The 25,932-nt window shown below is 38.3% G+C and overlaps 4 protein-coding genes and 1 long non-coding RNA gene across 6 annotated transcripts; 3 read left to right on the forward strand and 2 right to left on the reverse strand.

The window, feature by feature from the left end:
- Positions 1-3,968: 3,968 nt before the first annotated feature.
- Positions 3,969-7,903, reverse strand: tyw3 (tRNA-yW synthesizing protein 3 homolog (S. cerevisiae)). The gene is made up of 6 exons (XM_026946335.3): positions 6,802-7,903; positions 6,371-6,451; positions 5,563-5,661; positions 5,384-5,455; positions 4,821-4,954; positions 3,969-4,366 (listed from the first exon to the last, which is right to left on the reverse strand). The coding sequence occupies exons 1-6, from the start codon at positions 6,991-6,993 to the stop codon at positions 4,162-4,164; spliced, it is 783 nt and encodes a 260-aa protein (XP_026802136.3). The 5' UTR covers positions 6,994-7,903; the 3' UTR covers positions 3,969-4,161.
- Positions 7,904-8,060: 157 nt separating this feature from the next.
- cryz (crystallin, zeta (quinone reductase)) lies at positions 8,061-14,550 on the forward strand. Of its 2 annotated transcripts, none has more exons than XM_026946199.3 (9): positions 8,061-8,183; positions 9,095-9,218; positions 9,296-9,448; positions 10,666-10,829; positions 10,908-10,959; positions 11,798-11,947; positions 12,023-12,124; positions 12,215-12,310; positions 13,431-14,550. In XM_026946199.3, the coding sequence occupies exons 2-9, from the start codon at positions 9,111-9,113 to the stop codon at positions 13,590-13,592; spliced, it is 987 nt and encodes a 328-aa protein (XP_026802000.2). In that variant the 5' UTR covers positions 8,061-8,183; positions 9,095-9,110; the 3' UTR covers positions 13,593-14,550. The 2 variants fall into 2 exon arrangements, with proteins under 2 accessions (XP_026802000.2, XP_053083695.1); XM_053227720.1 differs by lacking the exon at positions 8,061-8,183 and adding an exon at positions 8,194-8,210.
- Positions 14,551-14,606: 56 nt separating this feature from the next.
- LOC128317152 (uncharacterized) lies at positions 14,607-25,213 on the reverse strand. Its single transcript, XR_008300686.1, has 3 exons — positions 25,039-25,213; positions 16,196-16,868; positions 14,607-14,885 (listed from the first exon to the last, which is right to left on the reverse strand). It is a non-coding gene; the product is annotated as an uncharacterized LOC128317152 (long non-coding RNA).
- Positions 17,580-20,625, forward strand: lrrc53 (leucine rich repeat containing 53). The gene is made up of 3 exons (XM_053227717.1): positions 17,580-18,545; positions 18,920-19,324; positions 19,400-20,625. The coding sequence occupies exons 1-3, from the start codon at positions 17,753-17,755 to the stop codon at positions 20,614-20,616; spliced, it is 2,415 nt and encodes an 804-aa protein (XP_053083692.1). The 5' UTR covers positions 17,580-17,752; the 3' UTR covers positions 20,617-20,625.
- On the forward strand, positions 20,924-25,795 carry fam151a (family with sequence similarity 151 member A). The gene is given in 11 exon segments (XM_026946200.3): positions 20,924-21,113; positions 22,269-22,418; positions 22,608-22,757; positions 22,844-23,003; positions 23,234-23,458; positions 23,775-23,911; positions 24,002-24,136; positions 25,062-25,159; positions 25,161-25,536; positions 25,539-25,645; positions 25,647-25,795. Coding segments are annotated over 11 exon segments (1,824 nt in total). The 3' UTR covers positions 25,743-25,795.
- The last annotated feature ends 137 nt before the right edge of the window (positions 25,796-25,932 follow it).

The following is a 25,932-nucleotide window of genomic DNA, read 5'->3' on the forward strand; positions in this document are numbered from 1 at the left end:
CTTTCAACTGTTATCACGATTCATTTATTTGTATAGCCATCATCATTGGTTTGTAAAGGAAGAACATTAAGGAATAAAACGCAACATGTCATTTTTTTAATGTAACGCTGAACCAATTTGTTGAGAAATAAAACTGTAACTTTCTTCTTGAACCTAAATAAAGGCAACTATTTCATTTAAGCTAAGAGTCAAATGTAGCTAAGGAGTATTTTTAAAACTACAAGGCTAATGTAGCTAACAGGAAGGAAAGAAGGAAAGCTTATGGCTACCAGTTTAGCATTGTACAAACCACAAGTCTGAACTTGTGTGAGGTGTTTGGTGTAAGGGTTAATGTTATGTACATTGTTTTGTTTTTTGTTTTTTTCAAATCAATGTGGATCCAAGAACTAATATTCAGGACTATTAATTTCACTAATAGATTTGAAGTTACATATTAAATATTAGTCATTTAACATCACAATTTTAGTTCATCCCAGTCTCAGGTGATCCACTTCCTCCATTGTCAAATACAAATGTTCGAATCCAGACAAACCTGGAGCTCCAGCTCCAACAAAATCACCTGCAAAATGATTTTATCATCATCAACATTAACACACTTTAGGAAGTTATCTATTTAACTTGTGCTCAGATTTCCCCCTTAAACCTCCAGGCCTTGGAGTCAGCTCAGTCTTTAGTGAAAGTGCATTAACCCCCTCTACTGGTGAATTACTGAAAACAATCCAACATCCAGTTTAATGTCACATTCAATTTTATTTCATTTATAAAGCGCTTTTAACATGAGACATTGTCACAGAGCAGCTGGATGTAGACTTAGATTCGTAATGAGCAAACCAGAAGGCGACAGTGGTGAGGGAAAAAAAGACATGATGAAGAAGCCTTGACTCAGAATGGATCCCGTGCTCTTCTGCGTGACATAGGATAGTGTGATTATAAAATCATCAGAGTGTACACGTGTAGAAGAGTAAAGAGTCCTGGGATGACCACAGGACAGTCTTTATGATTTCAGCAGCAGCTCTTAACTACAAAGCTACAGAATCCAGGGCAGATTAAACACTGATGCAAGGCTGAGACTTGAACGTAAACAAACTCTTTAGGGTATAAACGTGGAACCGTCTACATGCAGCAGAAAGTGAGTCATACAAGTGCAAGTGCAGAAGGATGAGAAGAGGTGAAAGGAGGTTTTACACCCAAACCAGCACCATCAATATCGACAGATACGCTCTCACATACTACAATGCGTACTAAATTGTACCTTTGCATGTCACTGAGGTGGTACGCTTATCTTTTGGTCTCAATCTGGTTAATATTCCAAATATCTGTATCTGGATTTAAATCTAAAATTGGTGTGGCATAAACCTGAAGGTTTTTTTTTCTTTTCTTTAATGAAAATTACACCCTTGGAAGGAAGATGTAAAAATGTTAGCAGTGTCGGCATGACGTGTGAATTCTGGCTCTGACAGTTCCTCAACCTCAGCTACATCACTCCAGTTCATCATCAGTCAAACTCAAGAGGATTTTTAATCGTGCTCAGGCCATTATTATTTTTCTTTGTACCTGCATGTGATATTTTCAAATTATTTTTCAAAATAAACCTTCTAATTTAAACCATAATGACCCAGTTAGTAAGGGGCACGTCACGTTTATGTTAATGGTCTTTGGTCTCCGAAGTTCATAGTTGCGCCCTCGCACATGCATCGCATGAAAGTAAAAACCTTCCACTTGCGCAACTTCTTTCCTCACATTCCATAGGATCCCAGTCCTGATGCTCTGTGAACCTTTCTCGCAAGATTTCAAAAAAATAAATAAAATAAAATAAAATAAAAACAAAACAAACAATGTGTTTCCTATTCGTATTGTTTTAATAGATTCATATTCAGTTGCATTCCTATTTTACAGTAAGTACATTACATGCATTACGTGTGGGTGGGAGGGGCATGCTCTGTCAATCACAGCAACCCTAGTCATTCATGGGCATCTGTGAGCTCGTGTATGTGGAAGAGGGCAGATATCACTTTCCTTACACTGCACTGTGATGCAGCATGAGCAGCAGTACAAAAAGACGTGATTGGCTGCTTTCATGTGTCTCGAAGGAAGCACGTGTTAGCATTTACCCTCATCGGGTTGGTAGCTGTCATACGATACAGAGAAAAGGTACCAAAGCGTGTACCGGTGAGGGTACCAGCCCAGAGACAGGGAATAGTTTAGTGCACTTTTTCTGACAGTGTGTGCCTATTCCATGTGTTTACGCCCAAATGACCTGATCACAATTCGTGTCTGGACTAGTCCTGACCTTTTTATTAGATTCAGTCTAATAAAACTTCTTTATTAGGTTTCTCTTTGGACAGTCGAAGCTGTTGTTAGAGCTCTAGACTACCAATCGGAAGGTTATGAGTTCGAATCCCAGTACTGCCAAGCTGTCACAGTTAACCCTAACCCTCATCTCTGCTCAACTGTAAGTCGCTTTGGATAAAAGCATCAGCTTTTAAAATGTAAATGTCTTTGAACAGAACTTCTTGTGTGTCATGTATGGTCAGCTAATCCTGTTTCACCACAGCGCAGCTCAGCACGCATGGATCCCCAGCTGTTCCTGATCAAATCCACAAACGCACCTGTGTACACTTCTTAAACACAATTCATCACTAACCTCACATGCTAGAGGAGGGACTTGCTAATGAGCCAGATCTTCCAAATGAGCCATCACTGGCCCAAGGCTGTAAGAGTAATGATCTCTAATCCTGAGGAAATGGGCTCCCAAACCGCAGCCCAGCTTCAGGAGCGACGGCTTGGCAGAGACGAACAACGTGGTCAGTTTCAACATCACCGTGTCCTGCGTCTTCCCTCTTCACAGGCAAATCAGGCATTCGTGTTCACTTCTGAAGAAACACCATCTTAATTCGAAACAGATATCAGCTATAGTGTACACATGGGAGATTAAAGCAACCGTTTTCAAGTGTGTACTTCATTAAAGATCAGGCGAACCTCGTTTTCAAGAATGGATGAAGCGTCATTGCGTGTTTATGCAACACCAGATTAAAGAAAGACGGCAATGTTCTATTTTATTTCAATTGATGTTGATGACAAATAAAAAAAAATAACAGATGCAGCCCTGAATTAAGCACATGTAACCTGAGATGCAGCTTCTTCATGAAGAAACCATGTGAAAACAGAAAGTAAGAGGAAAAAAACACTCTGTGTCATGCTGTTATAGGAAAATAATCAACAACAGATGAGTGTGATGAAGCAGAGTTAATGTTCCCATCCAGAAGCTGATCATTTGCCCCGCAGTGTGTGATTTCTGTAACTCCACAGCAATTTGCCAACAATTACATTTTTGTTATTTATTAAAACGTGACATCATACTTTTTATCCATTTGTAGGTACATTTAATGTTGTGGATGGTCTGAGGAACAAGTTCTCACTTATGTTATAAAGAGTTGTTCCCTCTCCAGTCTTTTTTTCTCTTCTTAAAATTAACAAGACAAACATGCGGCTTGTTACAGCTTCACCTCTGACCTTTACAAAGCACTGACACTGGAGACTCCTTCCACAATTGTTAAATAAACGCCTCCTTACAGAAATTGTAATATATTAAATGAACATAAGCCTGTGATTTGCCTTGAACTTTGGAACTAATGTCTGAGCTGCTGTTATTGAAAAGTGAATCAACACCTTCTGACCAATCAGAACAGAGAATGTGGTATAATAATGATTTGGAATAATACAGTTTAAGCACATGTAGTTCACTGGAGTTTAAGTTCCAGAAATAAATAAATAGATAGATAGATAGATAGATAGATAGATAGATAGATAGATAGATAGATAGATAGATAGATAGATAGAGATAGATAGATAGATAGATAGACAGACAGACAGACAGATAGATAGATAGATAGATAGATAGATGCTAAGAGCCAGAATGTATATAGTGTCATGTATGGTTTTTATACTTGCACGTGTGTATTTTAATATTATAATAAAACCATGAGTATAGTTTTTATTCTTACATTTTTACACAGAACACTGAATGGGAGCTAAGCACATCATAGAGATTTCGTATAAAATTGAGGAAAATCTCCATTAAAAAATAAAAATAATAATCAGGCTGTTCAGGATGAGGAGGCGTCGAGCCTCATTAAAGCCACGCAGCATCCAGCGCTGGCTCTAAGAGAATAACCCCAGCTGGCCGTCCAGCTCGTCGCTGTGCTCACTGTCACTCTGCTGTTCGACATTACAGTCTGATCCTGCGCCGTCCCGCTCTCTCCTCCGCCTCCTGCGTCTGTACACAGCTTTCTCATCTGACTCGGTGTCCTTTACACATCTTTTATCCTCCTCTGGTTCCAGCGCAGATCTCAGACAGCCGTAAAACCTGAGACAGATGAAAACATGATCCTTACTGTACGGCTGTGGCTAATTCCACACTCAATCAAAAATCAAGGGTTCTGTGTTTTTAGGATTATTTTACTTCATTGACTTCCTGAAGCATGATGCAGGAAAAGGACAAACATCTACAAAGGCTTAATATCAACATAAAAGTTTAAACAGCCCCACTTAGTTCTACACAGGTTTGGTGAAATTTGTATTGTTGATTTTTTTTTTTTTTTTTTTTTTTACAATAAATATATGTTCTTAAATTTTAATTCACATTTTCAGTATTTTTCACTGTAACGTGATGTTAATGCCCAGGACATCTTTTTAGCCAACGCTTACATTTTCTAAATACTATTCTACCACAGCGTTGCTGAATCCTCGATTCTGATTGGTCAGAGGGTGTGTTCAGGAAACTGCATAGAGTATGAATGGAAAAACAGCCAGTGTCATACCTTTCAATCCTCTTGAGGTTTTCATCCATTTTATTATTTGCAACTCCGACAAGAAAAGCGATATATTCTTCAGAAATGAGGACTTTGCCCTTGTGGCTGAGAGGAACTTCGAGACAGTGGGTACTGCGCACAGCCTGCGTTTAATTCATCAGAAAACTGGTGATGAAAAACATTTTACATTTCTACTGTACCATAATGAAGCACTTAGTGAAAAATCAATGCGACATCTATAAACATGAATGAAACTTTAACGTTAGAGGCGGCCATCTTGGACAACCAGGATCACTTTATTTCCTCAGTGCATCCTTTGTCTTCACTCCGCCCACCTAAGCCCCGCCCCTCAATGTTTAAAGCTGGAATTAACTATCGTTTGTATCAAAGATATGAAGATTTGAGTGTATATTTAATTATTATACATAATTATTATTGTTATACATAATTATTTGGATGATTGTTTTCTTATACTTAGCACCAGTGCGATTTAAAAAAGAAGAAAAAAGCAAATGTCTGAATATTTGATATAATGTATTAAGTGTGTATTTTTAAAATCTGAAAAAGCTCACCATAATGATTTTGCCTTTCTTTCCCACAGTCACTCCAGAGTTCCTGAACCCTGAGTTTATGGCGACAGAGTGCTGTGGGCGGGAAAAAAAAACAAGAAAACGCATCTTTAAAAAATAATTTATTAGACCAAAATATTTTAATTATATTAATACTCAATCTTCAGTTGTTTGACTGTTACCAGGAGTTGTGCGTCTTCTAGTCGTTTGCACTGCACATGAAGAACACAAGGTTCAAACTTCAAAACAGCGTCTCCAGAAGATTTCTCCAAAGCAGCCATCTGAGGAGATGAAAAAATAAACTTCAGCTTCAGGAAAAGTCTTTCAGCTGCTCTGATTAAGAAATCTAAATACAAACACAAATTTGTAAATACAAATACGTCATTAGTCCTTTTATCAGGTCCAATACAGCAGTGACACAGAGAGAGAGAGAGAGAGAGAGAGAGAGAGAGAGAGGGTGAGAGAGTGTGTGTGTGTGTGTGTGTGTGTGTGTGTGCTGGTACGAGTGTTGGTGTTTAAAACACCATCTTAAAGACTCACTGCATTGGTGAATTTATATTAATGTGCACAGGGACGTATGGTGAACGTTCCACATAATCTAATAATAAATTTAAAAACAAAATGTTATGCTACTTAACAGAGATGTATAATCTTTCATATGGTGAGACGAGATGTTAGATGTTTATTTAGCATCTTTGGAAGGAGTCTCCAGTATCAGCTCGGTGTAACTGTCAGAATTGAAGCTCTACTGGATGTAACTTAGGAAACTATTAGCCAAAGTTTTTAAACAAATAACAAACAAAATAACTTTCATTTAATCGTAAAATAAATGTTTTGCACAATTGAATATGATGACGTATTATTATAACGATTAATATAAACACTGTTTTATGTAAAGCATGGAAATAATTCATGGTTGTAAAAGCGCAATCCTGTCTTCTGAAAAAAATAAAAGAAAAGAAAAGAAATAAGTACAATACTCTTTCTTACCACTTCATCTTTTGTACACTTCTTATGAGTGACAAAGAGCCAGGAACAATTCTGCTTCTGCACATCCACACAGTCAGACACCTGTCAAATACACACAACACACAACAAACACAACACACAACAACAAACAATACACACAACAAACACAACAGAAACACAACACACACAATACACACAACACACAACAAACACAACACACAACAACAAACAATACACACAACAAACACAACACAAACACAACACACAACAAACACATCACACAACACAATACACAACACACAACACACACAAAACAAACACAACAACACACAGTTAATGACGTCACTGACTGTCTGATTGATTGATTGACTGATTGATTGATTGACTGATTGATTAGAGATTAATATAAAAATGAACTCTGATGATGTGTTTGCACTGTATTTACACTTTACCCCGTCGATCAGGATGATTCTTCCAGAACAGGAACTTGTGGTGAAATAATTGTCAGATTTATTTAGGGAAGAGACCACAGTGTTAATGTCCTCATCTACACTGCCCTTTTTACTGAGGTCCAGCTTGTTTAGACACTGCTTCTTCCACTGTTTAAACGTCTTTTCTCCTTCCATAGCGGATACTTCACTCATAAACAATTAGTAACAATAATTCGAGTCATTCACTTCTTTATTCAGACATTTCCATGGATTAGATAATGATTATTTCACTGTGTTTGCATGCTAGCTTTGGGTTTTGAATCAGTTGCTAAAACACGTTGTTTCTTCCGGGGAATCCCGCCTCCTGCGATCCGATTCAGAGTCGAGCCCAAAAAATAAGAATCGACTCTTCGCCGTCATGCATTGTGAGTCGATTCTAAAGTGTCGGAGTCGAATCTATGCAAAGAAATTGATTCATTTGTCAGTCTGACCTGTTATTGAATTTGTAAAAGTTTTGTATTTGTATTGGTTTGTCTCATAGGAGATTTAATTATGTTTAATAAATTAATTTCCTGTTAATACTGTTATTCTGTTAATATTTGTGGCACATAGAAGAAGACTCGTACAGGTGACAGGTACAAATGATTCACTGTATTTGCGTATTTGCAGATTAAAGTCCACACTCCTTAAGTGAATCAATATAAAACTTTCCTTCTTTATTTAACAGTGGAATTTAAGTAACAAGACAGTTAAACATGAAGTTAAAATCTCTTCTTCTTTATACAGTACTACATTCATACATTTTTACAATATGTCCTTTCCTCATGTTTTTGTTGTTAGAGTCAAGGAAACGTTGTGCAGAATCGACTCTTAGAATCTGTGGATTGATTCTAAGAGTCGATACAGAACATGAAGTTAAGATCCCTTTTTGTTTATACAATAATACATTCACACGATGTATTATGCACCTAATTAATATTACCTATCTTCTTATATCTTAATATAGTATCTCCTTTCCTGTCCTGTTCTGTGTTTTTGACGTTTGAGCTAAAGAAAATATCGTGCCGAAATTCGAGTAGCCGAATCGACTCTGAGAATCAACTCTTGGAATCGATGGATTGATTCTAAGAGTCGATTCTTCACTACAACGTTGTCGACTGGAATCAGATTCAGAATCGGAGTCGACTTCGACAGCTCCTGCCTGAGAGTCCCATTGGCCAATCAGATTGCGAGTTTGAATCTCTAGCCAATCATGGCGCAAAAAAGCGGACCTTGTCGTGAAAGCGGGGTACGGTATGGTAGCCGAGGGGAATACGCGGAAGTATTTACGACATCGCGAAACTCATGTTCCAAAGTCTGAAATAAACTATACTGTGTGTGTGAGTGTGTGTGTTTGCAGCTTGGTGAGTTCCTCGACACAGTTCAGACATGTCTGATTCATATCTAAGTTTTATGCTTATATTTTGATGCATTGTGCATTAGCTAGCATGCTTGTCTGACTTTAAAGCTTGTCTCTAATATTAGAAAATCAGGACTTATAGAAGCCACACTATGGCTCCACACTACCATTTCTCTTTATGAATGTCTCTGGACCAACAGTCTTTTGTAATTTAAGTTGTTAAAATATTATTTCAGTTGTCATCTGTGATTTCATGCAGGAAAAAAAAATAGGAAATAAATTAAAGTGTAATAAGTTCTAATAAAAATAAACATTTAATATGTAATACTGTAGCAATAATATGGTACTATTTCTGAATCAAATAACAGCACTTATTTAGCAATATAATAATAATAATAATAATAATAATAATAAATATATAACATGTCATTAGGACTCTGTTTAGTATGATTCTGTTTTGTAATAGTGGGAAAGTGCAGAAAAATGACTCCATTTTGTTGTATTGTAATGGCAAACTGACATGTTTGCATTCAACATTCTGTCTGATTTCAGTAAGATCAAAGTATTGGCACCCTTGCTTTTGTTTGTATCACTCACCACCATTACTACAAGAACTTGCTGGTTGTTTATGTTGCAAAAAACATAAAATAAGTGACAGATCTGTTTTGTGTCAAAGAAAATTAATAATAAAGTGCATGATTCATGGCACTGGTCTGTACCACACAACCTCCACAGAACCTGTCCTGCTCTCATGGGTAGTGTAATGGGATGGGAAATGGACACCAGTACTTGAGCAGGGCACAGAAAGTAGCACACAGTGGAAAAACGAATAGAATGGAAGTAGAAAGTTCTGTAAATGTATAAACCCAAATGAAAAGCATGAAAAATGCTGACAAATGAATGATCTTGTGACAGGTTTCCCAAAATCAAAATGGCGTCTTCAAAAGTAATGAAAGCCATACGAGTGTCCGAGTTTGGAGCTCCTTCGGTTCTGAAGTTCTGCACTGACGTCCCGGTTCCTGCTCCAGGACCCAAACAGGTAAAGCTAATACTTTACACCCAGCTGTATTAAACATACTGCAGACTGTATGCACGATTTCCCCCTCTGTGTTTCAGGTGCTCATTCGCGTGCATGTGTGTGGAGTGAATCCAGTGGAGACGTATATCCGTTCTGGGACCTACGCACGCAAACCCAGCCTCCCCTACACTCCTGGATCCGATGTAGCCGGTGTGGTGGAGGCTGTGGGAGATGGAATTCGCTTCCTGAAGGTTTCATCACCTCTTTTTTAAAGATTAATAATGAGTTTATTTGTGTTACATGGGGAAAAAACACGACGATTACATGTGAAATACATGTGATTTTTTTCCCATAAGGAAACTTTCTACTAAATTTAAACTTTCCACTTTTACCTTCATATCAGAGGCACTGAATTTTTGAGATGACCATCTGACAGTCCTGAAAAGTGTTTGATCCAGTGTCCAATACAAACAAAATAATGTCCTGCATTTCAATCACAGAATAAAATTATTTTCTGTTGAAATATAATCTAAAGTATGGCCAGAAGTATGTGCACCCCTGACCATCACACCCACATGTCCCTCTTTCCCCAAACTGTTGCCACAAAGTTGGAAGTACACAACTGTATACAATGTCTTTGTGTGCTGTAGCATTACAATTTCCCTTCACTGGAACTAAGAGGTCCAAACCTGTTCCAGCATGACGATGCCCCTGTGCACAAAGCGAGCTCCATGAAGACATGGTGTGTGAAGGTTGGAGTGGAAGAACTCGAGTGTCCTGCACAGAGCCCTGACCTCAACCCCACTGAACACCTTTGGGATGAACTGGAACACCGACTGAACCCCAGACCTCCTCACCAACATCAGTGTCTGTTCTCACTAATGCTCTTGTAGCTGAATGAACACAAATCCCCACAGCCACGCTCCAAAATCTAGTGGAAAGACTTCGCAGAAGAGTGGAGCTTATTATAACAGCAAAGGAGGAATAAATCTGGAATGAGATGCTCAACAAGCACATATGAGTGTGATGGTCAGGGGTGCACATACTTTTGGCCATTTAGAGTGTGTATGCTTTGCTTCAGTATCCATTATGTGAGGGGGAATTTCACTAAGAGTCTAAATGGAAAATAAAAGCAGGGAATGCAAATGAAACATTCTCAAGTTCTCATGGTTGAGACCCGACAAAAGAGATGCACCTTTTCATTTTTCATACCGATACAATGTTATAAGTTTTCCTCATAACTCATTATATCAGTGATTAATGTCTCATAAAACAGCAAGCCACTTTCATATGAGCTTCCTCCAGCATCTGAGCTTCTTCCACATTTTTCCATTTATCCTAAATCTGCATTAACATGTTTGCTGTCTGACAAATCTAGAAAATAAGCTCTACTCAGTGTTTATTAGGTTAAATGCTGAAGTGATTCAGTGTACTCTCTATCCTAAACTAAAGTGGCGTCTTGTTCCAGGCAGGTGATCGAGTGTTTACCACCAGCACTGAGACAGGAGGATACGCTGAATACACCGTGGCTTCAGAGGAGTCTGTTCACAAACTGCCTGATTCTCTAAATTACAAACAGGGAGCTGCTGTCGCAATCCCCTATTTCACAGCGTACAGGGCCTTATTTCACAAGTAAGAGGGAACACATGGGGTTTTTCCCACGGAGGTGTCTGTGGCTCTCTTTAAAAATCACTGTTTTGTCTCTAAAAGGGCGCATGCTAAAGCAGGAGAGACTGTTCTGATTCATGGAGCCAGTGGAGGGGTAAGAACAATAAATCTCCTCTCTTCAACTCGTATATTTCATAAAATAAGATATAAATTATATAACCTTCCAAAATTTAGCAGATGCTCTTACCCAGAGAATCTTACAGAAAAAAAATCATTTTCTCATATTCAATATAAATCAGTGTTTAAGAATACTGTCAACTTTTAGCACTTAGTAAACTAGTTTTTAAGTCAATAATAATAATAATAATAATAATAATAATAAAAATAATAATAATATATTAAAGATCATTTTAAAAGTTTGAATACAGCTGATTGAAGATCAGGTTTTTCATGATCTTAAAGACATTTGGGTTATTATTCATGAATTAAATAATTATTTAATTTATCAAGGACATATATAAGGATCAATATAAAATAATGATAATGTTAATAAATATATTAATAATATTAAAATACAAATAAAACTGCTTGTGATAAATAATTATTATTATAATAATGATATTTTTAATAATAAGAAATGTTTAAAAAATTGTTTAAAACAATGTTTTATAATTATTATAAATAACAAAAATCTCAAGTAATTCTTAAGATTGTTTTGATATATTCAGCACTTTTGGTCACTGCAGATGTTATTGTTTTTATGCTGATGTTAATGTGGAAAATATTTTTTAAAAATTTAAAAGAAATTAAATTATAAATGAAAATAACTCTCCAGGTGTCCAAACATTAATTGAGGTGTGTTACACTCTTACGCACTCACACTAGTGATGAGTGTGGAATGTGTGGATGGATTTTTGTTTCCTGTGTGCTGGAGGTGGAGGTGGAGGTTTTGGTGGTGTGTACAGTGAGTCTGTGTGTGTTTGTGGTGTTAGGTCGGAATTGCGGCGTGTCAGCTGGCCCGAGCGTTCGGAATGAAGGTTCTGGGTACGGCTGGTACCCCTGACGGCATGAAGCTGGTGCTCAGTAATGGAGCTCACATGGCCTTTAACCACAGAGAAAAGGACTACGTGGATAAAATCCAGGTTTGTTGCACTTCTGCTGTAAAAGTCATGTGTGTAGGAGAAGGATGACTACTCATCAGCGTCTGTGTGTTTTAGGATGCGACTGAAGGCCACGGTGTTAACGTGATCATCGAGATGCTGTCGAACGTGAACCTGAGCAACGACCTGAAACTGCTGGCAGTCGGTGGCAGGGTGATGGTAAGCAGCTCGTATTTCTCCACACACGTCTGCTATGTGTTTGTGCTCAGCACTTCCTTCCTTACTGCCGTTATTATGACGTTCTTTCAGATTGTAGGATGTCGAGGTTCTGTCGAGATTAACCCCAGAGACACGATGGCTAAAGAGTCCAGTATCATCGGTGTCTCTTTGTTCAATGCCCCAAAGGTAAAGTGGAACTGTTTGTTTTTTCTCATTTCAGTGGTGTTACTGAAACCTTAAGATCTACTTCATCATGAAGCTGAAGCCGTAGCTACAGATACGTCCATTCTGTACAGCTCTTTATCCATCTTCATCATTTCATTCTCCTTTACTCCAAACACTGAGCTTCAACAACACGAACCGACTCCCTCGAGCTCTCTGGGTGGGAAGAATGGCTAATCATGGGCAGTTGTTAGCTTAGCTTAGCACTGATCTACTATATCAGAGTGAGGTGCAAAAATTATTTTAATTTTAATCAGATAAAGTGTTAGTCCTGGGGAGCCTTGACCTCCTCCTTCACTAAGATTCACAAATACAAAGCCCATGCCTCTTAGGACTGACAGATACAGCCACGCATCTGTCACTGAGATCAACAGAGACAGAGACCACACCTCTTTCACTATGACTGACAGATACAGAAGCCACGCCTCCTTCACTGGGACTAACAAATAGCCTGTTCCTTCACTGAGTGATAAATAGATGTCACGCCTCTTTCACTAATACTTTAGAATGTAGTGCAGTGCAAAAATAGTTTTTATTTTAATCAGAAAAATGTTAGCTTTGGGGAGCCTTGATCTCCTCCTTCACTGAGACTGACAGATACAAAGGCCACGCCCCTTTCCCTGGGACTGAAATACATAAGCCACACCTCCTTCATAGGGATATGAAGAAAGAAATAAACTACTTTAATATTTTAAAACAATAAATGCTAGTAATAAAGAGCTGGTGTGTGATATCAGATTTTTCTGATTCTTCAGATCTGTTCACTGACCATCCCAGAACTTTCTGTAAACTATTTTCTAATATTTTGATGATCATTGTTGATATGCTGACGGTCAGTATATCACTTTACCTTCTTGTTTTATTTCTCGCCGTGTGTGTGTGTCTGTATGTCTGTGTGTGTCTCTGTGTGTGTGTCTCTGTGTGTGTGTCTCTGTGTGTGTCTCTGTGTGTGTCTCTGTGTGTGTCTCTGTGTGTGTCTCTGTGTGTGTGTCTCTGTGTGTGTGTCTCTGTGTGTGTCTCTGTGTGTGTGTCTCTGTGTGTGTGTCTCTGTGTGTGTCTCTGTGTGTGTGTCTGATCTGTGAAGGAGGAGAAGGCAGAGACGGCCGCGGCGCTGTTCGCAGGAATGGAGGCCGGGTGGCTCAAACCTGTGATTGGTCCGGAGTACTCACTCGACAAAGCTGTTCAAGCCCATGAGGACATCATCGACAGCTCCGGGGCTTCTGGGAAAATGATCCTGATTATGTGAAACCTACTAAACCCTGTCACTGATCTAAGGGGTTTTGTTTTTGGTCAGATTTGAAGCAGAATCGCAAGTGTCCTGACTGAAGTCCTCTTTTCTGTGACATTACTGTTGTATTCCATCATCAGAAGTCATCATGGTAGTTGATTTTAGCCAGCTGACCTAATCCCAGCTAACAGGGAGCATATGTGATTCGCTAGCTAGCGTTAATTATGTTAGTCAGCTCAGTCTCTGGGCAATATTTAAGCTTAATTCTTGTTTTTGAGAATTTGAGAAGCAAACAAAAAGGTCACATGCAAATCATGCTAAAGATTTTAATGTACAATGATATTTTCCTGAACGTGATGCCTAGGTAAAGACAGAATCAATTTTTTTCTGGAATAAAAATTTTAATCGTCATTAATCCTCATTTATCATCATGAAATGCTTATATAATTGAAGGCTGATAGACTAAATGAATTCACACTGCTTTGTAAAAGTATTTATCTGCCATTTAAAGTTTTCAAAGCATTTCAGGATTACATCTTTTTCTTTCCTGTAGTTTTTTATCCATTAATATGTTTTACTGTACAGTTACACACTGTACACTACATTTTGCCAATTATACATTGTTTTGCATAGATATTTTAAAGAAAACTGACACCTGAAGTATGATGTTTAAAAATGTTTAACATTTACTGTGAATTTGCTCTTACAAAAATTGGAACTATGCAAAAAAATGAACTTGAATGATATCTACATAGTGTTTTGTAGACCATGACCGTTAATCCCTCAGTATATTTAGAAGAAAAATATAATAAATAAAATCTGTCGTTCATTTTTAATAGGACGTAATGATATTATCGAACATTGTAATGAGATGAAAATTTAATATCAGGACACGCTTCATTGAAATAATTTGTAATTAGGTTTCCACAAGCATGTTATAAATTCTGTACTGAAATAAAATCGATTGATAAAGTAATATATTTGCGTATGTTGTTGAAGTTTCCTGTGAGGACGTTGAGTGTTCTTGCTTTAGAGCTGAAGGTAAAGTGAACTCGTGTCCTCGCCTCTCAGGCGCAGTGAAAGACGGCTGTAAGATCAGGTGGCACTCAGGTAAAGAGCAGTAACAGTACACTGCGAGTCTGGCGTCAACGCTGAGCTGAGTGTTACCTGTTACCTGTACACCTTCAGTTTCACCGGAACAGACTGAATACAGACTGGGAACCATTGGGATTACGGGAATCATGATGATTCTTGACTTCTTGTAAGGTAAGCAGACTGATTTCACTGGAAAACTGGATGATCCTTGAAGATCTGAGAAGGAAAATAATGATTGCTTTAGATTATTATATGGATGTATAGGCAGAATTTAATAATAAGGTTATTATTTACAGCAATTCTCTGTAAGATTTACTTTACAACTGACACAGGGTTGATATAATACCAAAAAGGTGGAGAAGAAACCGTGTTTGTTTTTTTCTTCCTTTAGGCAAGTGCTCTTCAAATGATGCTACTTAAAAGAAAAGGAAAATTATCCCTTTTAAGTTGGGAAAAATCATACTATTTTACTAGAAATTGATTTAGTCTATCTGCGAGAGATGAGACAATACCACTTTTTCATTTCCAATACTGATACTGAACCCCTGAGTATCAGTGAATCCTGATACTCGCCCAATATTCTTTCTTTAAAGACTACTAGCTTTAAAATGTTAAATCTTTCACACAAAAATCACTTGCATTATAAATATAACAAATATAATAAAGTATAAATTATAAATAATATAAAATTAATCCTTGTTTTTTTTTTTTTTTTTTTTTAAATAAAATCACATCTCTTTATATGTACACATTTCCAGTTCCAAAAATTCCAGTCTTTGCTGTGTGTTCCAAATATTAGGCTGATTATTTAAAATATTTTGGATATTTAACCATACAGCTCCTCTCACCAAACACATTTTGCCTGAAATGACCATTTAGATTTAATTATTATAATTTGTTTTTCAGTTATTGAGGTTCAGATTGAAGGAATTCAATTCAAGTGACTAAATAAGCTAAAGAATTATATATAAATAACTTAATAATAATGGTGGATTGTGATTTCCACCACCATCACTAGAATCATGGTTCTAGCAGATATATTGTATTCTGCAACATGAGGGTAATCGCTGCATTGAACACATCTAGCAATGAATCCTATTCTTTATGTTCTTTCACTTAAAAAAAAAAACCAAAAAAAAAACAGCATAGTCTGTTAAATTTAGTACTCGGCTTAAAAGAACATTGAAAGAGAGTTTGAGAACTATCCATGGCTTTAGACTATCAGTAATGCACTGAATAATAATGTTAAAAAGAATAAAAAAACTAAAAAAAAATAGTAGTAATAAAAAAAAAACACTTTGCAGTGTGTAGTAAAAATCAGAGAAATAATGAAACAATATGTAGTTGAAAAATAAAATAGCAAAAATAGGCAACTAATAATAAAAATAATAAATAAAATATTAATGTAATAATAGAAAAACTATTATAAAAAGTGTGTACAAATAGAACAGAAGTACAAACAGGCTGGTTTCTAAGTAAACAGCACATTCTGAAACCAGAGCCCATTCTTTAGTCAGAGGACTCACCCTGACCTCGAGACACTCCCTTGTATACGTTACTGAGGAGAACAGATGGAGCATCATGCATGTTTTATCACCACTGCTTCGTAACAGGAGCACAGAGCGACATGAGGATGCTGCAAACACAAAACAGCGTGGAACGTGAGAGATCTGCATAAACTGGTGAAGTATAAATAAATGAATAAATTTATTTCAAAATCTTGTCAGATATTGTCAGAAGGAATCCACAACGACTGTCTCGGGGACGTGAGAGCAACACCATGTGACCAATTCACTGACAAACCATGAGAAGTGAGTATGATTAGAGCAATGTGTGTGCTAGTGACATCAATGTTTTCCACATTTTTAGCTTTCTTCCAGCTTCCAGTAGACCTGAAGCAAATATTTAATGCTCTTGTTGAATGTGATAAAAACTAAAGCTTTGACATCTTGTGTCAGTGTGCGTTTCATTAGAGGACAATGTGTGGCTGTGTTAAACTGTAATTAGTCCATGCTAATGGATGATGATGATGATGCTCGTCAGGTGTCCTCCTGCTGCTGATGGTGTCAGTAACACAAGTTCAGCTTTCTTTGCTCTGCCCGGATTCCTGCACCGTGTGCTCGGCCGATGCCATCATCTGCAGTAAACTCTCCATGATCATAGGTGACGAAGCTTCTGTACCATTTACGTTCAGATTACCTGTTAAAAAAAAAAATAATAAGCCAGACTACGTTCAGGTTGAAGTTACACAAATCCAGATTTCTGCCTTAATGTGACACAGATCTGTCTGGACACAAAAATCTGATCATTTTCATATCAGACCTGAGCCACTTACCTACATGGTCCTAGATCAGAGACATATCAGATATGTGGCCATGTGACAGAAATGAGAACATTCGGCAAACAGGGGTAGAAAAGGTACAGAGAAATGGTATTTAAGTCAAAAATATGGGTGCTATGTCAAAATCTTACTCCAATAATGGTAAAAGAATGGAGTAAAAGGACAAAAAATGAGCAAAAGTAAAAGTATAAAAGAATTAGCAGGTCAGACATGATTTTTTTTTTTTATCTCATCAAATAGTTATTAAATATTCTACTAACTCAAACCCAGACAAACCTAGAATGTGATATGTTGGTTGACAAAGTTGACAATGTTTACCAACACTGTTGGAATGAATGAGGTAGCATTAGCAACGAAAACAAAAAGAAGCTAGCTACCAAACTTAAAACTAGCCTACCTCAACATGCTTCCTTAGATTTAATGGTGATTCTTTAAATCTTTTTTGTTTTTACATGCTCATCCTGTTATCCTGTATGAATCGTTATTATATCCAGTGTAGTGAAACAATTGGCTAAGAAATTGATGTGCAAATGCCAGCTGTTTCAGGGGAATGGTGCGTTCTCGTTAAAGACGGATATGGGTCACTTGCGAATGTGAAACGTCAAGATAGACAGATCCGATTTGAGCAAAAAATTGGAATGGTGCAAAAAAGCTTATAAAGTGAACATAGCTTTGGTTCATTGTTTCCTTTCCTGATCATCTTCTGTTATCTCCAGAGGCTCCAGACTCAACCAAAGCCTTGATGCTCACTGATGGACTCATAGACACTGTGGATCGCATCGTGTTCTCTGATTTATCCAATATGAGTGTTTTGGTGCTCAGCAACAACATCATCTCTACCGTCACAGGAAACGCTTTCCAAAACCTAACTGTCCTCAGAATGCTATCTCTGGACCACAACCTTATCTCCAGCCCCTCACTGGATAGATCGACGTTCTCCTGGCTTCGTAAACTAGAAACCCTTCATTTGGGCCATAATGCTCTAAAGGAAATCAGTGGATCCTGGTTTCAGAAGACCACTTCTCTGAAAACTCTACTGCTGGAGGGGAACCTTCTCACCAGCCTCAACTCGAGTACTTTTGCTTCATCCGACCTGAGAAGCTTGGAGACCTTGGATTTGTCAGACAACCTCATCACCTACGTGGGCAGAGACAGTTTCCGCAACCTGCCACGTCTCAGTAGTTTGGATCTCTCGCGAAACAGGTTGCAGAATGTGCCTGATGCTTTCTCCTATCTCTCACGGCTCTCGATGCTAAACCTGGACCTTAATCGCTGGAACTGTAGCTGTGAGCTGAGAGAGCTAGCCCATTTCCTCAACAGCTACATTCAGTCTCCAGACAAAGTGTTGTACAATGGGAAGAGGATGGCATGCGCTAGTTCAGACAACCCCAAAGTTCAGACAGTGCTGGAGCTAACCGAGGCTAACTGCAGTCCAGCTAACAGAAACATCACAGAGGACGTCAATGCTAAGAGTTCCATCACATCTCAGCGCTACATCAGGGATGTTGTTATCGCTGTTGTCTGTTCTTGCCTCGGTAAGTATTTACTGAATATGAATGCCTTTTTGTGAGTTCTAATAATTAGTAATACAACAAAATATAAATATTTGACCAAAATTGAAACCTGGAATTCAGAACACTCTGGTCTGAAAGCACTGGATTTTTTTTTAACTAAAAAACTACAAGGTAATGAAAAAAACACTTCAGTATTAATGAGAACAGCGAAGCTCATTATCTGATCTAGTGATGACATGGTTCTCAGTTCAAATCTCAGGTCCAATAGAGCCAATGTAGAGCCCTTAAACAAAGACCATAACCCTTTAACATTAAACCAAAGGGTTTTCCAAATGAAGAAATATAAATGTGAACATCTCTGGAATTGTCTGACACTAGAACCCTTCACATTTCAGGTGGTGTTGTGATTACTCTTGCAATACTTGCAGTTGTACACAGGAAGTTGGGTAGACGGTTTAAACCAACGCAGGGGACAAAAGGAGCTGAGGAACAGTCCAGCCAGACGTTTGACTTCTCTGAAGGCAAGGAGGCTCTCTCGGTGTCTTATGCTCTCCATAACAGCAACTACCGTGGCCATCCACCCTGGGACAAAGTGGATACTTCATCTGATAGCAGACCAAACACAATGGGGAACCATTTCATATGCCAAAATTGCAATTTGAGTTTCAGGAGAAAGACTTTCCATCACAGAACCAACTGCAGGGGTATTCAGCCTAATATCGAAGAAGAATGGTCAACCTATTTGGGCAGTGACCAATGGAAAGACACTGATGTTTGTCTTTCAAGGATCAAAGATGAAGGTATGAAACGGTGTTTTTTGGATAATTTTTTGGATCATTTCTATACATTTTAACATATTCTTGTTTAAATTACAGATGGTAGACCTCAGAGACATAATGTGAAAGGTATTCGTGGGTTAAACACTGATTATCGCAGACAGCGAATTCCAAGACAAGACATGTCAACCATGAGAATGCAACAGATAGCTCTGAGAAGACATATATCAATTGCCCAAAGACAAACATTTATCCCAGAAGAACAACTAAATGCCAAAATGGCAATTCACGAGGATCACTCATTCCTGAAGCATCAGCATGGAGGATATGGTAGTCTACCAGTTTGCCACTATCATCATACTTTTGCGGATGACATCCAGGACAATATATCTAGAAATCAAGAAGAGGGTATACTTCCCAGAAGCTCTAAGGTCATTGTGTACAGAGATACTTTAAATTACAACCAGTCCAACATGGACCACCATGGAGGAAATCAAGCAAGAGTGCAGAGGAGCGTAACCTTTGATTTGTCCATGGAACGAGCCCTATTCGTATCTAGAAAAGAAGGTCCGTACAAAATCAGCAAGACAAAAATGTTTAAAAAACTAGGACAGAAAAGCAAACCAAGTCAGGGCAAGGTATCTGCCAAAGGAAACAGGAGTAGTGCACACTCATGGCATTCGAAAATCCATAAAGCAAGATCTAAGGGAAATAGTAAACTAAAGGTCAAGTTAAACCTGAACCCTCTTAGAAGAAGTCAGGTTCATCCCAAGTCTGGTTCTAACCACGAGGACAAAGATGTGAAGAGAACATCCAAAAAGATCAAGAAAGACAAATCTCAAAAGACTATTGTGAAAAAGAAAAATGAAGGACAAGAGAGCGAAGAAAAATCCAAGAAGGACAAGATTACCCAGAAGACGCAATGTGATGAAAGTTCAACCAATCCAGGTGAAACTCAAAGTTTAGAAAAGAATTCAGAGGAACCAGGTTCACTGATGCAGAGTTCAAATCTTTTAGCTGTAAGTACAGAACCACTTGGTACAGCAAATACTACAGACCCTCAAGTCCCAACCCTGGACTTGAACCTGTCAGTGAGCACACCAGAAGATGCCAGAAGTCTGCAGAAAGAGTTTCATATGCCACAAGATGGAGAAGATCTTCCAAATGACTCTCTGACCCCAGTGTCCTCAACTGTCTCTGTTGTCCAGGAGTACCTGTCATCAGGTGATGGCTCACCAAAGAGGAAGATTAGACTGATTGTACCTGAGAAAACCTCCAGCAGGCCTCAGACTGCACTGGAAAAGAAAATCAGATAGATGTCCAGCATGTCTTGTGAGATATCTCCAAAGTGCCATTTTTAGCTGTCCATTCACTGATGGTGTTCATGACCAAATTTCATGCCAGATTAGTTTCTGTGCAATTCAAGGGCCAAGAGTCATTTATATAAGTCAGATAACAGCAGCACAAAGTGCTGTCTCTCCAGAATATTTTTTCTTTACGATCCATTGATAAGATAGCTAGGCTTTAAGATAGCTAGGCTTTAAGATAGCTAGACGGCTGTACTGCAGTACACCACATTTCATGGGACAGAACTGAGCTTTCTTCAGAGAAAACAGAGCAAGAATGGATGAGAAGAAGAAGAGTAATGAAAGGCAACAGGATGAGGAAGGAGATGAAGAAAAGGAAGCGAAGACTATACTGGGGATTTGTACCAGACAGCAGTTCACTATGTTCTGTGTGGCTGTTGGGCTTGTTGTGCTGCTGCTCATCATAACAGTAACCTCCGTCGTTCTGACCATGAATTCGGGTTCAGGTAAATCTCTTGTTACCCTTGTTATGTTGGGTACATTACAACTCTGTGGTGTCGTATTTTTGACGAGCTTATGTAGATTTAAAATGTTAAGAATTCTGTTTTTACAAAAAAATATCTTGAATATAGTCAAATTTATCTACTATTTCCTATTATAAGATTACAATAAACCAAACATAAGATTATTAAGCCTATTCATTGACATATTTTACTATTTCTAAGCTTTAAATTTTATTTAAAAATTTTATCCTATTGGCAGATAATTTTGCTTCTTTCTAGAAATAAATACTTAAAATTAGCTGAATTATCTGCCAATTGACTATTCCAAGCTTGAAATGAGTAAAAAAAATGTCTAGAAATAGGTTTAATAATCTCAGATTTGGTGTCTTGTAAACTTATAAAAGGAAATACTAGATCATTTTGACAATATTCAAGATATTTTAACTTACTAAGATGTCATTTTTTGCAGTGTAGATAGTTTCGGTTCTAAATTTGATTGGCTGTCCATATATTTTGCCCAGTATGTTGCTTACTGTTGACATTTGTATAATAGAAGAATTGTATATTGCAAATATTATTAAGAATAAATTAAATTAAATTAAAATTGTTGAACACTGTATTTCATCATTTTTTGTTGCCATTTTATAAATTAAGGGGTTGATCAAATCTAACCCTCTTACTCATGATAAAATCACTAATACATGCTTTGTCATGGCTTAATTAATTTAGTATACTATCCTCTGGTTAGTTCATTAGGGATCTAAATATAAATCTACATCCAGATTGCCATAAAGTTGCTTTGTGATAAACATCTATTTCATTCTTGGGGAAGCTAGTTTGCAATGGTAACTTGTTCAGCTACAAGTTGATTTAAAAAACAATATCTAAACTACCACCAATGAATCCTCTGTGCTGTTATTCTCCAGACTGGGTTGAAGCTGAGGTTGTATGTGAAGAATTAAAAATGCCTCTTAACATATACAAAAGTTTGTTGATTCAAAAATATTATTGAACTGGTAAAAAAAAAAAAAGTTACTGGAAAAAATATATTTTGAAAAAAGCTCAACTACTGCCACATGTACTTAAGCTAGTAGTACTGCTAAGTGTAGCTAGCTTCTCCTTATACACATACAACTGAATTGAGCTTTGTTTCTTCAGGAACTTCGGAGACCATGGTAACGTTCCCTACGGATGGAGACATGCTGGAATTTCTTCTTCAAAATGGGGAGATTCAAGAGAAAGATGGACTCTATGCTACATGGTATCACGCTGCAAATACCAAAGCTGAAACCAAAAAAGCCCTGGAAAGTAAATACGAAAACCTTTGATCCTTTGAGTTATCATGAGCTAATTTCTTTTTTCAGCCAAGGTTATACTATTATGTAACTAGCAAAGAGTCTAGATTGATGGCTGTACAAGATAGCAAGCACTGTACTGACAATCTAAATGCAATTTTTCTTGAGTGATACAGAAATATTAACCCAACCCATTCCTCAGGTGACATTATGATTCTGGAGGCTGATGTCAATGTTCAAGGTCATAATACCATTAATGAAACCAATATTCCAATCATGGCCCATCCACCAGATGTGTACAGTGATAACACTTTGGAAGAGTGGCTTGATGAGGTTATCAAATCTAAGAAAGGTGAAGAATCAATAATGATAGAAAAATACAGCATTTTGTATCATAATTATTTCTTGCAAACTGTAATTTTTTTTACCTATACATAGGAATAAAACTGGATTTTAAAAGTCTTCAAGCTGTGGAGCCTTCACTCGATCTTCTCAGGATCAAGAATCAAACAGGAATCAACTGTCCCGTATGGTTGAATGCCGATATCCTTCCCGGTCCGAACGTTCCTGGTTTCTGGCCCGTGGTCAACGGCACTCGGTGCGAGCATAACATTCAAGTGTAAAAAAAATTACAATGTGGCAAATTATAGTGGTATAAGAGGAATAAAACACTTTAAGGCTGTGGTGTTATAGGAAAATAATCCACTTTGGTGTGGGGTGTATTATTCCTTACTCCAAACATGTAGTGTCTGGTGGTACTCCACAATTCTGCTGCAGCTTGTGGAATAACTTGGGTTTAACATCTTGCCTTGTCTTTGCACTTACCAGATTCTTTGAACTTATCCAGACGAAGTTTCCAGATGTAACCATCTCACCAGGATGGAAGGTTCTTTATCTGTCCCTCTTCCCCAATGTGACTTACACGCAGGCTATGGTGATGAAGATGTACGACACCGTCAAACACCTTCCACAAAAAATCACGTTTCCTGTTCTGGCAGTTATGGCGAAGAATGGATGGCCTCACCTAAGCTGGCTTCTCAGCCAGTCCTCCAGGTATTTCACCCAAAAAGTCCATGGGATGGAGTCAGACCTGATCTAGCTCCTCTTATCTGGGCTTAGCCAAGCCAAAAGTCCAGGGGGGTGGAGACAGTTCAGTGTGTTTCAGGCTGGTTAAGTGTGTTTAATGTGTTGTACAGCATTGTGTGGGTTAGGGGTTGGGGTTATGGGAGGAGTTCAGAGATCAGACCCAGCTCCACGCCCTGGATTTCTGGCTCGACATCACCCAGGTAGGAGGAGCTGAATCAGGTATCAGCACAAAGATGAAGCAGTGCTTCTCATTTTAAATGTACATACTCTCGATATGATGCAGGTTCAGTTTGACCTTGTGGCAAGGTGAGGAGAACCCCACTGTCAATGACCTGCTCTTCATCAGAGATAACACTAACCCTCAGCACATCTACTATGACATCTACGAGCCGGTGCTGTCCCAGTTTAAAGAAGCTGCAAGTGGGTCTCATCGAGGCTTATCCACCACCTTAGAACCTTTATATATTTATATTTATATTTTATATTTATATATCTTTGTGTATTTTTTAGAGCAGAAAGATAGACCAAGAAGGTTCTATACAGGTGGGGACATAGTGGACTATTTCAAGCCTGCAAACAGTGACGGACTTAACATCCAGTGGGAGGAGGTGTATGACCGAGCTTCTCTTCTATCTATACTCAAAGGTATGGCAAGTCAGAAGCTATGGTTGATAAAGCGATAAACAGTGGTGTTATTTCTTGAATCTCGAATTCTTGAATCTGAATGTTGGAGAACAGCACGGTTCTGACAGTAGGTCTAATGATTTATATTAATGCGCTTGTTCTAACAGGTTATCGTTTCTATAGTAACAGCTCATTCACAGGGACTTGTATCGAGAAAATTCTACAGCATTAAATGAAACTGTAAATGGATAAAGAGTAATTATGTTGTTCATTAATTAAAAAATGTAATTGTTGGCAAATTGCTGTGGTTTAAGAAACATAAAACACATTGGGATATGATGTTATAAGAAAATGATCTACACTATAAGGCCAAATGTATGTGGACTCCTGACCATCACACACACACATGTGCTTCTTCCCCAAACTGTTGCCACAAAGTTGGAAGCACACAATTGTATACAATGTCTTTGTATGCTGTAGTGTTACAATTTCCCTTCAGTGGAACTAAGAGGCCCAAACGTGTTCCAGCATGACAATGCCCCTGGTGCACAAAGCGAGCTCCATGAAGACATGGTGTGTGGAAGGGTTGAAGGGGAAGAACTCGAGTGTCCTGCACAGAGCCCTGACCTCAACCCCACTGAACACCTTTGGGATGAACTGGAACACCGACTGAACCCCAGACCTCCTCACCAACATCAGTGTCTCACCTCACTAATGCTCTTGTAGCTGAATGAACACAAATCCCCACAGCCACGCTCCAACATCTAGTGGAAAGCTTCCCAGAAGAGTGGAGCTTATGTATAACAGCAAAGGAGGAAATAAACCTGGAATGAGATGCTCAACAAGCACATATGAGTGTGATGGTCAGGGGCACACAAACATTTGGCCATGTAATGTAATTTGGGGTGGAAACATCACACTACCTCATGATTTATTGTGTTTCTAGAAAGCCCAGGTGGGATGCTTGTGATTCCGGTAACATCTGGGACAGGTGATCCGTGGACTCCAGTGGTTGAAGGTTCACTGCCAGAGCTGCCTCTCCAGGGATTGTCTAGATTTAATCCTTGCTTCAAAGGATTCATGGGGCATCTACCTCAAGGTGAAGTCCCAGATACAGCTAGCTACCTCACTAAATCTGCTGCGAGAAGCATACGCTAGCGACCTACTCTACCATCCAGTCTGGATCAACATGGACATCGCCCACGGAGTCTTCAACGTCGAAGGCTACATCACAGGCCTGGAGTTTGTGAGAACCATTAACCAGATTTTCCCATACGTCACCATGGCTCCTAGCTGGCCTCAGGAGAGTCTGGATCAGGGTTACACACCACAGATGGTTGAGGACATGATGGAACTCTTCCAAGAGGTTTGGCAGGACGTCTCACTGCAGCTGTTGGCTGTCTATCTGGAGAGATCAGAGGCTGAATTAGGATTCTTCAACAAAGTCAGGCACGTTTTTCTCTCACGGCAGAGCACAGGGACCAAGGGAATGGAGGACTTGGGATGGAGAGCTTTAAGTTTGTTCGTAATGGGGACCAGACAGCGAACCTTTTACAACATTCCGAATGCATTTAAGGGGTTTATCAACCAAGATACCAAAGAGTATAAATACAAGCATGTAAAATAAAGAGGTGTTTTGTAGGAAATAACAACCGAAAGCAAATTTTCTTTCACCACATCCTTTATCGTCTGTTATCAAGATGCTTTCAGTAGATGTTATCTCATATAAACATACTACAGCTATTTAACAGCATTTAACAGGAGCTTTGCATATTATATATCATTCGTAATGTTAAAATAACAAAACTCAAATTTTT

This window comes from Pangasianodon hypophthalmus, chromosome 21, assembly GCF_027358585.1.
Source record: "Pangasianodon hypophthalmus isolate fPanHyp1 chromosome 21, fPanHyp1.pri, whole genome shotgun sequence".
Taxonomy (NCBI): Eukaryota; Metazoa; Chordata; class Actinopteri; order Siluriformes; family Pangasiidae; genus Pangasianodon; species Pangasianodon hypophthalmus.

Coding starts and splice junctions, on each gene's coding strand:
- tyw3 (XM_026946335.3), bottom strand. CDS start 6,993: ATGAGTGAAGTATCCGCTATGGAAGGAGAAAAGACGTTTAAACAGTGG. Junction 6,452..6,801: donor GAATCATCCTGATCGACGGG/GTAAAGTGTAAA, acceptor TGTATTTGACAG/GTGTCTGACTGTGTGGATGT. Junction 5,662..6,370: donor AGTGTACAAAAGATGAAGTG/GTAAGAAAGAGT, acceptor TCATCTCCTCAG/ATGGCTGCTTTGGAGAAATC.
- cryz (XM_053227720.1), top strand. Junction 9,219..9,295: donor CTGCTCCAGGACCCAAACAG/GTAAAGCTAATA, acceptor TCTGTGTTTCAG/GTGCTCATTCGCGTGCATGT. Junction 10,830..10,907: donor TACAGGGCCTTATTTCACAA/GTAAGAGGGAAC, acceptor TGTCTCTAAAAG/GGCGCATGCTAAAGCAGGAG.
- lrrc53 (XM_053227717.1), top strand. CDS start 17,753: ATGCTCACTGATGGACTCATAGACACTGTGGATCGCATCGTGTTCTCT. Junction 18,546..18,919: donor TGTTGTCTGTTCTTGCCTCG/GTAAGTATTTAC, acceptor TTCACATTTCAG/GTGGTGTTGTGATTACTCTT. Junction 19,325..19,399: donor TTCAAGGATCAAAGATGAAG/GTATGAAACGGT, acceptor TTTAAATTACAG/ATGGTAGACCTCAGAGACAT.